A 13091-nucleotide genomic window follows, 5' to 3' on the forward strand; every position below is an offset into this window, starting at 1 on the left:
CCGATTAGATTCGTAGGCGGGCAAGTTGAGGATTAAATAAAATCACACGCCGAAACCATATCCCAACATTTCGCCGAACTAGCTAGCTCTTAATGCGTCACATAAATTTTCCTCTTTTCTTATTTGCTTCGCCAATATAGGTATATACAAAACTGCAGACATCTCATCGCGGAATTAATCTTCATTCTTCTTTTTGCAATTGGCTATACCTAACTTAAGAATTATTTAATAGTTATGTAAAAATCTATCATGGAGTATTTTCTCTTTGAATAAGAAGATGAAAAGTGACATTTTTCGATATTGTATCATCTGTATTATATATTATTGTATATTGATAAAAGATAGAGAAGAAAATTGTGAGACGCACAATAATATTTCGAAAAGCGATATAGCTTTTCTGCTTTAAATATTGTAATCTTAGAGATATTTTATTTATTGTAAATTCGCGCGCGCGCACATTTCTTTTATAGCACTAATTCGAATTAGCACTGACAAATTGTCACTGTCACTGTTATTCTTCCTACTATCATTCTCGTTACGTGGCTAAGTCTCGACTGCCTCGACGAAAACGACCCTGCCATTGCAGATTCGTTAATAATGCACGGTCAAAATATCCAGCGATTCTTTTCTCTTTCAGAGACGGAATTTCTTTAGCGATATAGCGATGGCAAAAAGTATCTGCAAGCTGCGCGCTTTCCATGGGTCTTTTGAATTTTTCAACGGTTTCACTCATTTCGCCTCCTTGTTACAAACGTAGGAAAATTTTTTCTTGTACGTCGCGGTTGCGACTGTTCATTTGCGGGGTCTTCGACAGCAAAAAGAAAAAAAGAACGAAACGTAAAAAATATGGTTCTGCCGATCAGTGAACTTGGACCTGCTCTTTTTGCGCGCCCTCCATTATAATTTATGCATCATACCCTTTCGCCAAATGAACACTTTGACGAGACGATAATGGTGCACGTTCTTTCTGGCTGTTACAATATTTATGACGGTGCAAGGTATCGCGTGTCAAGAATTTCGTCGGAGGCATGCGTGATAATAATGTTCAAATGGTGGGGATAATATCGTTGAGACGAAGGAAGGCCAGTAATCCTTTGACCAATGGATCGTTCAGACGAATATAATGGTATTAATTCTTTTTCGTTATTAGTTAATAATTCTAATAAAACATAGATGCAATATAAAATTATATCTCTCGTCATAATTCAAGATTATTATATCAAGTTTTTATTTTTGTAAGGGAGAAGAGAGCACAATGCGGAGCGAGATGAATAAAAAAGACATTTTGAATTTCGAAACAATTAAGGTACTTTTTTCTTAAAGATCGCATTACAGATAATACATCGCATTTTATTATTAAATTAATCTGCTGCATCTGTAACACGATGATTAAAAAATAAATACTTTATTTTTATAGTGTCAAAATCTTTTATATTCTGCAATTTCAATATTTCTCTCTCTTTTCTCTCTTTATGTATTTTTTTAATTTTTAGTCTGCAACTATGAGTTCTTATACAAAAGTAATATAAATCTGTGAATTTATATGTCAATCTTATATACTTAATATTTTAATGAAAAAAATAAAATTTTTATTAAGAAATTTTATAATTGTGTATGTATATTCTCTTCAATTTTCAGGATTCTTACTATAAAGTTATAAAAAATATATATAAGCTTACGGTGTACGGTGTATTAATATTTTAATAAAAAGTTTTAAAGTGAATGTGTGAAGTTTTACAGTGTAATGTGATATTCAAGTCAGCAAATTCTAATATATTTGATTGCTTAATTACATAGATTTGGAATGGGCGATCGGTCTGAACCGTTGCATGTTGAAAATTATCGGTTTGTGGCCGGAAGAAACCAAAGATCACCGTGAAAAATTATTGTCGAAGCTTCGATTGTTATTAAATATCATCATGTTGATTTTCGTATTAACAATACCGGCTCTAGTGTCACTGATAAGAGTATGGGGCGATATGATACTGATGATAGATAATTTACAATACACGCTGCCTCTTTTGATCACGGCACTGAAAGTCTTCATTATGTGGCACAAGAAAGAAGGTACTTTTATCATTTAACGAATTATTTGCCTCAGTCTTTCAGGTTTCTCTCTCCTTTATCATCTTTTATTGAACTTATACGTAAAATTTGTTTCCTATTTTTGGAAACTATTAAATTTTAACAAATATATAGTATCAAAATCAACCATCAAGATTGAGGACATAATAATGTTATAATAGAATAATAATTTCATATATGTATATGTATGTATACATACATAATCGAAGACACATGATTTTCCTAGTTTTATCGCCGATAGTTAACATGATCGTGAAAGACTGGATGAGAGTGAAAATAGAAAAAGAGCGAAGTGTCATGCTAAAACAAGCCAGGATCATCCGTTCGCTAGCCATATGCGGAGTCATCATGATCCTTTGTACACTGGTGGTGGCCATCGGCTGTTTCTTTTTCGGCCAGTCGGTTAGGCACGTAACGAATTTCACCGATCCGATTGGAAAGCCTTTGCCGATCCAAACATACTATCTGCATGATGTATCCAGCAGCCCGAAATACGAATTAACATATTTGATACAAATAATCGGGCTGACTGCATCCGGTTTCTCTTATACCGCAGTTGACAACTTCCTTGGACTTCTGATTTTACACGTATGCGGCCAGATGGAAAATTTGCATGTGCGAATACTGAATCTGGGGAAGGATCCGAATTTCAAAGCGGTTTTAAAGTACAATGTGAAAGACCACATCCGCTTAATCAGGTTCTGACAATGAGTCGAAAATGTTTACGAGTCATGTTCAAACATGGACTGGACTGGACTTAATGTTCTTTTTTTTTAAGAAATTAAAGAATTTATATCAGCAAAGTTTGATTTGCTAAAAATAAAAAAAAAAACACGGCGTACATACAATTTTAGTTTATATTTTAACTTACGTCAACTTTAATTTCTTAGAAATAAGCCATAAATGTAGAATTTAAAATATTTGAATATATGTAGAATTTAGAATTTTTCTATTATTCCGTAGAAACTGTAGTAACCATTTTATATATGTTATCGCATGCAAAATTCTTTATTTTGTGCTACATCTAATTTGCAGATCTATAGAAATCATTGATAATACATTCAATTTAATGCTTCTCGGCCTGTTATTCTTCTTTGGCATACTATTTTGTCTTCATGGATTTTTAATAATTAGCGTAAGTAAAGATAATTGTGCGTCATTTTACTAAGATTAAGTCGATTACATCGACCAGATTAGATCAACGTTGTAAGATGCGTTTATCGAAAATGCATCATTGCGCTTTCATAGCTGTTTCGCTATTTACCTGCACCATCTTTCACATCCGATATATAATTTTCAAAACAAAATATTTTAAAATATAATATAATATATATAATTTACAATAATTCTCAGGTTTTTAATCGAAGCGATCACTTGTCGTTTACGCAATTAATTTGGTACATCTCCGAAAGTGTATGTGTTTTAATGCATACGTGTCTTTATTGTGCGATCGGCGAACATCTTATGACTCAAGTAAGTTAGTATGGTTTTTTTTAAATAACGATAAAGCGCGAATTATTTAATTCTATGACATGGAATATTTTTATAATTTTAATTGCAAATAAAAGATACTTAAGAATCATTGTGATTTTTGAAGATATAAACTTCAAATGAATAATCATGATCGTCGTATATGTGCTATTCAAACTGTATAATAAATTACCACCGACTTAATAGCCTTGAGATTTGCAGTAGAAATTATATAAATCATACTTTTTGTAATTATTAATAAATAGATTTAATTCTCAATAAATTTAACTGTTCTGCAATTGACATAATTTAAATAATTAATCCCATTTCTCCTCCATTCTGAATTAATTCCTCAACGAGTAATTAGTGTATATATAAAACATATTTTCTCAGTCGGAAAAAATACATCGTGCCACGTACGACTACAAATGGTATACACTAGAGCCAAAGAAAGCAAAAAACTTGACGTTAATCATGCTCTGTGTAAAGAAACCAGTCAATATTACAGCAGGAAAAACATTCCCGATGACAATGTCCACGTTCTGCAACGTGAGTTGCGTGGAACATATAAAATATGCAATAATCTTTTTCTTATTTTACTTGAATTATGAGACACTATTTTTTTTAGATCATTGTACACATTATAATTTTCGAGCAATATATTTCTTTCAAGTATTTAATATTTTACGGTTATCTAAAGGATCAAATGTTTCAGTTGCTAAAAACATCAGCGGGCTATATATCCGTGTTACTTGCCAATCAAGATTAATGCCGACATAATTAGAGGATAAATTAGTTGCTTGTTTAGTACCACTTACGACGTAAGATAAAAAATTTGTTTATATAAATGTGCTATGTATAAATTTTGCAATATACGAGAAAGTTATGTGGATAATTAAAAATATATTTTTTTTCCACATATCATGCTTCTCTATCATTGCATTTTGATTATGGTGCAATCCAACCATCAATCCTTATATCAACTATTGTGATAGCGTGGATAAAAAATTAACGGAATAAACAAAAATGATTATATAAGATAATATTTAAGCAAGTATATTACTTTCTTCATAATCATAAAAATTACTTTTCTATGGTATCTGCCTGTTTTTGAAGTAGTAAATCTCCTTTGGGTTTCAACTTGTTGTCCAGAATTTGTTGTGTTTTTTGTTCTTTCTCTTTTTGCAATCTAGCATGTCTTTCAACAGCATAATCTACCTCTCCAACTAATTTGATAATTCTTGCCTGGAAATCGATACAGTAAGTATATGATTTCATAACAAGTAATAATCTCCATTTGTTTTACATACCGCATAACCACGTTGTTTATCTAAGCGTGCTTTTTGTCTTATTCCAAGAGGCGTAGGTCTCCCATCTTTAAATTTATAATCTGGCAAATTTGTCAACAGACCAAAAGTATTTGGATTAGCCGTTAGCCCACGTCTAAAAATGTAATATACCAATTAAACAATTACAACTGTAAATTATACATATGGAGGGGTAAAAACCACAGTGGTGTAAGTCAAATTTTTAAAAATATTTTTTCGTGTGCATAGATGCAATTTATATATTGTATAGATTGCATCTATGCACGCGAGACAAAAAATTTAACATACACCACTATGACTTTTCAGATATCTAATAATAATAAGAGAAATATGCATATATCAATATCATTAAAATAACATTGCATTAAAACATATATTGATAAATTTCATATTCTGCATGTAGATTAATTCAAACAAAACTAATTCTTATATTTTTATATACTTTTTACATTAGATATTCTTTATACATACAGATATACAATAAACTTGGGAATAATCATTTTGTTGCTTGATATGTCAGAACAATGTATATTAACGTTCTATATTTAAACATAGATAATTTCAAAAATCATACTTTTGTCTCCACCTCTGGTTCAAATATTGTACACAAGACTGATGAAACCCATTAACCACAATATTATAATCTGAAATAACAGATAGTATAAAACATCATTGATAATATATGTTCGCTAATTACAAGTAATAAATGATTACATCATAAGAAATCTATTCAACAGAGTATAAATTTAGTAAAGAATAAATGTGACAATATTATAGCCGTAATAACTTTTTCTTCTTTAATACTAACTTATATGTTGTTCAACACGAAGTACAGCTCTAGCAGTCGATATCATATTTGACGACAATATTGTATATTAATTCGATAATAACATTTATTTAATTTCTTCTTACAAAATCTATATTTAGGTTAGGTTACACACACAGCACGTCTCGCCGCCACTGTCTCTCTCTCTCTCTCTCTCTCTCTGCAGGGATACCAATATAAAATGTTTGTTCTTTTCAGCTACACTTTACATACCCTTTTTCTTTCTAAAATATTTTTATTTTATATATTTCAAATATAGATAACGTAAGAATGGTAAGAATACGTCTACGAAAAATAAATATGAAAAATACAATTACATTCGGTACAATAAATAAAATTAATAATAAATTAACATTAGAGAAGTCACGGTTTTCTTTTATTTCTATCACGTATCAGTTATGTGCATATTACATACAAATTTATTATATACATTAATAGTTCTATAAAGAGACATTTAACCATGTACACCCGGAACCCGATATAAAAACTCCCCGTCGTCGTCGTAATAACAATCTCTGATCCGATACGTCATGCCTGGTTTGTAGAGATGCTTCGCGATCTTTATTGGCTTAGCATAGTTTAATTCTGTATCCGCTTTTTTCTTCCACACTTTGACCCTTGTATCTAACAAATTGTCATCCGCCCCAACGATATTGAAGTCTTTATGCTTGTCCCTAGAAGGTATAGAAATATCTCTGTCAGATCGTCGTGCAATCTTCGATGAAGTATCCTCCTCGGCGTGAGTTACCGCATTGTCGGATGCTGCGGCAATTTCTGCAGTTTGCATCTCTTGACTGGCTTCCACCTGCTTCCTATACACATTCAGTAGAGTGATACCTTCCTCCGGGGACTCCTGCTGTATATCTTCCAGCTTTGTCCTTACAAATTCGTCAAATGTAAGTGATTTACCTTCCTTAGTAACTGGCACATTTAATTTCTGCGAATTTGTACGCGATTGTAATGTGAAAGATCGTTCTTCGTTCAATGCAAATTTCTCTGTATTTTTCACAGCGGTAGGACTATCGGTTGTAGCGCTCGCAGTCAGTAAATTCTGATTTTCGGAGTAATCGGATCGACCTGCCACTTTGCTCGAATTATCCTCTTGCGATAATAATTTCGTATCGCTTTCCTTTTCTTTCTCATCTAGATAAGTTTGTACAATACTGGAGAACAATTGACTCTTTGGTTTCTTGAACTCCACCTTAGGGACAAACTGTTCCGCTAACGATTCTCTGTCTGTCAAAATAATTTTTCTGTTCTTAAATTTCATCAGGTGCTCACCGAGCATGGGATTCAACGGTAGTCTACCCGCCCGGAATTCCTCCCAATTTTTAACCGCCACATTGTCGTACTGCAAAACCTTCTCCACCGATTTTGGCGACCACTTAGTCCGCAGGATTTTTTGTATCGTCTCTGGTAAGGCAGGAAAACTCTCGCTGAGTTTCTCCACTGTCCACTCGTCGGGATTGTGATTGTGTAACTTACGAATCAACTCGTTTTCCGCAAATGTGAGAAAACGTGGCTCTTTCTCTTTGAAACACTTTTGGATGGCGATTCGTTGTTTAAGACGCTCCTTCCTGACTTTCGTCTCTCTGGAAAAAAGATTGATGCCGTCTAATAAATCAATTCGACGTGTTTCATTATATATAACGTTTTTACAATTTTCAACATTTTAGAAAATGATGTGAAGCAAACTTAGGTTAGGTAAAAGCAAGCTTAAATACTAGCTGTAAAATACTACATATATACATAAAATTGTATTACAACAATTAAATGCAATGCATAGAATCTTCGTGTAAGTACAGACATAAATATACCTTTCATACATCCTGTGGCTCATACCAACGTTCATAAAGTCCGCCTCGAATTCGCTTACGTCTTCAGCGTCGAAACCATCAACCGATTCATCCTTTTCTATCATTTCCATTCTTTTACGAATACCGGCGAGTGGCTTGGTTAGAGAGGCAGGAATCGCTCTCTTGCTAAACATTCTGCGTAATATCGTCGTCATCGCTCTGATTTCGCTCATCGTGAGCCCAGGTTCTATCGTCCCACGATAATCGTGGGCCTCCCAACCTCAACTTGTTCGCAAAACAACACACCGGTCACCGGATCCACCGGATGGTCCACACGCGCGCCATCTGAGCTAATTAAAGAACCATTCAGAAATCAGACGGAGCACGGACTAAACAATTCGGACGGGTTAATTCTGTTGACACTCGCCTCTTTCACACTCTTTCACTTCAATTTCACTCGGAATAAGTACGTGTCATGCATTTTCAAGCACATTAATATCAAATTAATCGAAACACATAATTCAATACATGAATTGTTCTCTTACAGCATACGCTCGTAAATATTTATATTGTCTGAGGATACGTGAATATGAGGATAAGTGGAAGGACATGTAAACAAAATAAATCTGGAATAAAATATTTGGAAAACAGGGAATTGTTTTTCCACTGACAATGCCCTGTTGCTGCGTCACAGGGTGCCACAACAGAGCGGAAAAGGGGCATAAACTCTATAAGCTGCCTCAAGGACATAGGAATGAAACGAGACGAAAATTGTGGATACAAAATATAGGCAGAAAGGGCAAACTGCCATTAAATGCATATGTTTGTCGAGTAAGGATTTGTTTTATGTGTTACATTATGTATCGAGAATTGTAGCCTCTAGTATATTCATATTAATGTTGGAGTGATGCATATTAATAACTATATGTAAGGAAATATTCTATTGTTGTGCACAGTTCAAGTTACGTCAAAGGATTCCAGGATTTAAGTAATATTATCGAAATGTCAGAATATTAATCGTTTTTAGGCTCACTTTACGGATGATCAGTTTGAGCTGAAAAGGGCAGACCATAAGAAGCTATTGAAGTGGAATGCTGTTCCTACAATATTCTCTCATTCCAGAACGATTAAACGCGAAAGTCCGTCAGAACAGGAAGCAGCTGTACTTACGAGGCATGAAACTAGCGATTCGCCGAAAAAAGCTACCGCAGAAGAGAGCTTGAAGACAGAATTCATAATAAAAACAGAAGTAGAAGAAAGCTGTAAAGATAATTCGGATGAAGTGTTGGCTTTAAAGTGCAAGTTAAATGCTTCCCTAAAAGAAATCCACACTTTGAGGACTACTATATTCCAGCTACAGGCAATAATAGAGAAATTAGTAGAGAAAAATTGTATGGACAAAACGTAACTGTGTCTTTCTAATAAGTGTAAGTTTAGCATCTTCGAGATGATGTACAGAAATCTAAAATTATACATCAATAACGGTTTGAAGAGTTATTTAGAAGATGGCTCAAATACTTTACATGACAATGTCGAACGACTATTTATTTAATTGATGCTATTAGTGAATCTGCAATCTAACAATAAATTTTTACTTTTCACAGATTTCATAATTATTGGAAAAAGAACAATCATAATAAAACGGATATAATACAGTAGCAGCAAGCAGTTTAACCATGTAAAGTTTTATTAAAATATATAAATTATCTTCAATCATAAAACATTGACTAATAACTCTTCAACAAATGTGATATGTGACGATTCTTATTGCGTACTAAAAACAATATTTGCTTGACGAGTGTACAATAGTGTTAATTAAATATAGAAATAAAACCAATTTTTTGTCAAAAAATCAAGAATGAAATATGATTATCCTAAAACGGATTATCATTCACTTCGTAATCCCGTCACTCATGACTTTCAAGTCTTTCAACTCTCTAAATTAATCTATGAAACCAAGGTAGGAGTGATCAAATGCAAAACCTGTCAGTTGATCGTTCTTATACAGAACGTGTTACCCCAAGTTTAAGAGTGACATTACCAATGAATGTAATAGTTTAGTCTACAGTTTGCAAAATGTAGAAGATAAAATAATACATTATCAAAATGAGAGATATGTTTACATTTCGTTTCATTGAAATATCTACAGGCAATTTTGGCGGCAAAAAGCACGTGGCCGCCACTCCCACACGCATTGGATATTCTCAGATAAATATGGGAAACCGGATTGGCCATCGCGTGGGACACGCGTCACTCCACTACTCCAGTTTTGTAAGCCTGGTTCTTCGTACCTGCACTTTCTGCACTTAAAATGAAGATTAGAGAAGACACAGTAATTAAATAAGAAAAAGATAAATAAGGCGAATAGTCCAAAAAAGTTCAGCTACAAAGAACAAAGCTCTCGTGTCCCACGTGCGACAGCCGTTGTTCCCACGCGTCAGCGGGGCGTGCGAAGAGCCAGATTCGCGAAGTCTCTCGCGGGAGCCTCGGAGCCTTGTCAAAATTCTTGTCAAACGCAGGAAAAATGGCGGATGAAAGCGAGGATCAGTGGTTGTACGGGGATTCAACCGACAGCAAGGAATATATCCCGGCGAATATTCAATCGGAGATACAGCAGAATGACTCGATCCTCGCTGAGGCTCAAGAGAACTCCCAGACTCAGGAGGAGGTCAAGGTGGAATGTACCGGCGAAACACCGTCCGAGGTATGCGCGCGACCTAACCTCTCTCGATCGTTTACAATTGATTCTCCGCAAAATATCATGGAGAAATTTACATTTGTTTCGATTTCGACGATTTAGCACGCTTAATATCCCATGTCACGTACAGACTTCCAATTAAATATGCATACTTGCTTTAATGGCGCGACATAACCTGTACGTAACACTTTGACAATAAACAAGGTGTAAGAAGATCGCGTCACGTAAGAGTCACGGTCGGTCCCGCTCCGCGTATACTTGGCATGAGACACTACCATGTCTCTTGATTTGTGTCAAAAAATTGGACTCCCCCCCCCCCCCCAATTGATGACACGGAATCACGAAAATAGAAACGTGTCTATCCTATCCCAAACCTCTAAAAAAAAAACTTTGAAAATAAACAAATGTATAGATAGAAGAGAAAGATAAACATGTTTATCATGAACTATAGTTTGTGTAAATTGTATTTGTATCCTTTCTTTCTTTCCAAAACGTTTGACCTTTTTGTACCTCGATATCGTTCTTAAAGCACGTATTTTTTTATAGATGCAAGAGGCTGGCGACTCCCTTGGCGGTGGTGACGAAGAATCCTCTTTGTTGAATAATGCTCAAGAAGAGAATGCTGATGCGAATAAGAACGGGAGGGAAGCTTCTAGTCAGGAGGATGGCGAAGCAGCCAGCGAATCTGATTCCGATGACGATGTACACGTTGTTATCGGCGATATCAAATCGACTCCCGCTTACGGTAGTTTAAATATCAAGAGAGGAGGACTGCTAACCAACACGTCTGGTGTATCAGACAAGCTGAGCAAACAACCGGGAAAGTTCAGTATAGACGAATTCGAGACTATTGGCGTTATCAATGGGATACCGGCCCACGAATTCAATTTAGATCAATTGGAGGATAAACCATGGAGACAGCCTGGCGCGGATATCACGGATTACTTCAATTATGGCTTCAACGAAGACACCTGGAGAGCGTATTGCGAACGTCAAAAGCGGATGCGAAGTGAATCTGGAGTAGGATTGATTTTAAACGCGGGTGGTGGTGGTGGTGGTGGCAATCCGGGGGGCATGAGAATGCCTCAAGTCGCGATAACCAACGACAACAGCAAATATTCCGGCATAATGGGTCCTAAGAGGGCAGGTCCGCCACCTGGAAGGAAAATGGCAGGAACTATAGACGTTATAGGAAGCTCCGGTTTAGCCTCCAGAAGAAATCTCGATAAATCCCCACCAAAGGGAAACGTTATACAAGTCATGACTGCCGACAGGAGAGAGTATTCCAGGAAACCAGGTTTCCCCGACATGAGCGTACCGCCTCCTGGAGCTGGAATGCCGCCGCCGCCGTTCGATATGCCTCCGCCGGGATATGCTGGAGAACCCACGCCGTTCTACATGCCGGAAACCGATCCGTATTACCAGAGTTACGAGCCTACGCAGGACAGCCAGTGGGGCAATGACCCAGTAAGAATGCAACGCTGTACACTGCGCGTCAATGATTCCTTTCTTGAGGTAAACGGAAAACATAGAAGCCTAGAGACGTTATTGGTTACTTCTATTAAAGTCACTAGAACTTCTATGTCCCCTTCCCCCCTTATCTCAGAAAAGGAATCTTTGACGTGCAGTGTACAATATAAATTATTCGAAAATAGCATTTATTTGAATAGAACTATCTAATGTATAGCTATCTAATGTATATCTAATTATATAGCAATTTTTAAGCTGTATAACATTCGATGATTCTATATTCTACACTAGAAAAGTAAAGCTAACTTTTTTCTTTTTATCAAAGACATGGCAGCCGACAAATCTAGCGATCCCGATGACTGAAGGTGAAGACGACAAAGACATGGGACCTAAGACGATACCTACGATGGTTCCACCAACGTCCATTCCTCCTTTGATGCCGCGCGATCAGAGGGACGGCAGAGATCGGGAGCGAGACAGGGATAGAGATCGGGACCGAGAAATGGAGTCTATGAGTAGAGATAGGGACAAGGATAGAGATCGCGATCGTGATAGGGAGAAGGATTCCATGATGAGGGACCGCGATAGAGATAGGGACTCTATGACGCGAGATGAGGATCGAGAGCGCGACAGATCCAGATCTCAATATCGACATAAAGATCGGTAATAATCTGTTCTTCTTTCTTCTCCAGAATTCTATATCAGACGCTACGTATGGTATAATTTCTATAATATGTTAATTTATGTTAACTCCGGTATTTTTTAGACATCGGCATCGATCAAGATCACGATCTCGCAGGCACAAGTCGAGATCACGAAGTCCGAGTCGGCGTAAGAAGAAATCCAGACGTTCGGATAGAGAGCGTTCCAAGGAAGAAAGCGAATAAGCGCGTGTAAAACCTTACTGTGTTAATTTACGGCGTCGTAGCTGGAAGCACCATAGAATTAAGATCATTTTGCATAAAATAATATTCCGACTGTTGCCGAGTATAGTATACGCATCGGTAATATTATTCACAAAAGCTAATTGTAAGATATACAGACTACTAATTGTCAGATATAAGAAATGAAATGTATAGCGATTCCTGCGGAAGTTACAAATGATATAATTTTTGACACGAGTAAATTATTAATGCAGACAATTAAAGTTGGATATACAGATTGATGGAAGATTACAGATAAAGAAGATAAAAACTTTACGTTTTATTATGTATGTTTAAGACCTGCCTTTTAGAAGTAAAATATTTTTTATTGTATCTGCACATTGATTTCTGTGTGTGAATGTAATCGACGAAAAGAATACTGATATGATAAAGCTATTTTCAACAGATTTTTATATTCTATCAATGCGGAAACAATAGGCAAGATGATAAGGTTCTATTTTTATTGAAATTTAATTGAATGTCCGAATCACTGAA

General features: G+C 35.7%; 4 protein-coding genes across 9 annotated transcripts; 2 read left to right on the plus strand and 2 right to left on the minus strand.

Annotated features, from left to right (window-relative positions):
- The first annotated feature begins 266 nt into the window (after window positions 1-266).
- Window positions 267-4801, plus strand: LOC139816154 (odorant receptor 13a-like). 5 transcript variants are annotated; one of them, XR_011732963.1, is made up of 8 exons: window positions 267-1126; window positions 1798-2067; window positions 2312-2783; window positions 3121-3220; window positions 3439-3558; window positions 3949-4104; window positions 4271-4376; window positions 4551-4801. XR_011732963.1 is itself a non-coding variant. In XM_071783552.1 (7 exons), exons 1-7 carry the CDS (start codon window positions 1102-1104, stop codon window positions 4322-4324), a joined length of 1197 nt encoding a protein of 398 aa, XP_071639653.1. In that variant the 5' UTR covers window positions 268-1101; the 3' UTR covers window positions 4325-4410. The 5 variants fall into 5 exon arrangements, 4 of the variants coding, with proteins under 4 accessions (XP_071639653.1, XP_071639634.1, XP_071639629.1 ...); XM_071783552.1 differs by lacking the exon at window positions 4551-4801 and having other exon boundaries at window positions 268-1126; window positions 4271-4410; XM_071783528.1 differs by having other exon boundaries at window positions 777-1126; window positions 3949-4376.
- Window positions 4596-5863, minus strand: Mrpl52 (mitochondrial ribosomal protein L52). The gene is made up of 4 exons (XM_071783613.1): window positions 5692-5863; window positions 5458-5527; window positions 4866-4998; window positions 4596-4800 (listed from the first exon to the last, which is right to left on the minus strand). Exons 1-4 carry the CDS (start codon window positions 5735-5737, stop codon window positions 4639-4641), a joined length of 411 nt encoding a protein of 136 aa, XP_071639714.1. The 5' UTR covers window positions 5738-5863; the 3' UTR covers window positions 4596-4638.
- Window positions 5864-6057: 194 nt separating this feature from the next.
- Window positions 6058-7954, minus strand: LOC139816180 (uncharacterized). Its single transcript, XM_071783564.1, has 2 exons — window positions 7527-7954; window positions 6058-7301 (listed from the first exon to the last, which is right to left on the minus strand). Exons 1-2 carry the CDS (start codon window positions 7736-7738, stop codon window positions 6164-6166), a joined length of 1350 nt encoding a protein of 449 aa, XP_071639665.1. The 5' UTR covers window positions 7739-7954; the 3' UTR covers window positions 6058-6163.
- A 1739-nt stretch (window positions 7955-9693) lies between these two features.
- Window positions 9694-12872, plus strand: Fip1 (Factor interacting with poly(A) polymerase 1). Of its 2 annotated transcripts, none has more exons than XM_071783487.1 (4): window positions 9694-10209; window positions 10750-11718; window positions 11999-12336; window positions 12440-12872. In XM_071783487.1, exons 1-4 carry the CDS (start codon window positions 10030-10032, stop codon window positions 12558-12560), a joined length of 1608 nt encoding a protein of 535 aa, XP_071639588.1. In that variant the 5' UTR covers window positions 9694-10029; the 3' UTR covers window positions 12561-12872. The 2 variants fall into 2 exon arrangements, with proteins under 2 accessions (XP_071639588.1, XP_071639596.1); XM_071783495.1 differs by having other exon boundaries at window positions 9707-10209; window positions 10750-11670.
- The last annotated feature ends 219 nt before the right edge of the window (window positions 12873-13091 follow it).

The sequence above is a fragment of the Temnothorax longispinosus genome, chromosome 1 (genome assembly GCF_030848805.1).
Source record: "Temnothorax longispinosus isolate EJ_2023e chromosome 1, Tlon_JGU_v1, whole genome shotgun sequence".
Lineage (NCBI taxonomy): Eukaryota > Metazoa > Arthropoda > Insecta > Hymenoptera > Formicidae > Temnothorax > Temnothorax longispinosus.

Coding starts and splice junctions, on each gene's coding strand:
- LOC139816154 (XM_071783528.1), top strand. CDS start 1,102: ATGGATCGTTCAGACGAATATAATG. Junction 3,221..3,438: donor ATGGATTTTTAATAATTAGC/GTAAGTAAAGAT, acceptor AATAATTCTCAG/GTTTTTAATCGAAGCGATCA. Junction 3,559..3,948: donor GCGAACATCTTATGACTCAA/GTAAGTTAGTAT, acceptor ATATTTTCTCAG/TCGGAAAAAATACATCGTGC.
- Mrpl52 (XM_071783613.1), bottom strand. CDS start 5,737: ATGATATCGACTGCTAGAGCTGTACTTCGTGTTGAACAACATATAA. Junction 4,999..5,457: donor AACCAGAGGTGGAGACAAAA/GTATGATTTTTG, acceptor TTACATTTTTAG/ACGTGGGCTAACGGCTAATC. Junction 4,801..4,865: donor ATAAACAACGTGGTTATGCG/GTATGTAAAACA, acceptor ATCGATTTCCAG/GCAAGAATTATCAAATTAGT.
- LOC139816180 (XM_071783564.1), bottom strand. CDS start 7,738: ATGAGCGAAATCAGAGCGATGACGACGATATTACGCAGAATGTTTAGC. Junction 7,302..7,526: donor AGCCACAGGATGTATGAAAG/GTATATTTATGT, acceptor TCTTTTTTCCAG/AGAGACGAAAGTCAGGAAGG.
- Fip1 (XM_071783487.1), top strand. CDS start 10,030: ATGGCGGATGAAAGCGAGGATCAGTGGTTGTACGGGGATTCAACCGAC. Junction 10,210..10,749: donor CCGGCGAAACACCGTCCGAG/GTATGCGCGCGA, acceptor ATTTTTTTATAG/ATGCAAGAGGCTGGCGACTC. Junction 12,337..12,439: donor CAATATCGACATAAAGATCG/GTAATAATCTGT, acceptor GGTATTTTTTAG/ACATCGGCATCGATCAAGAT.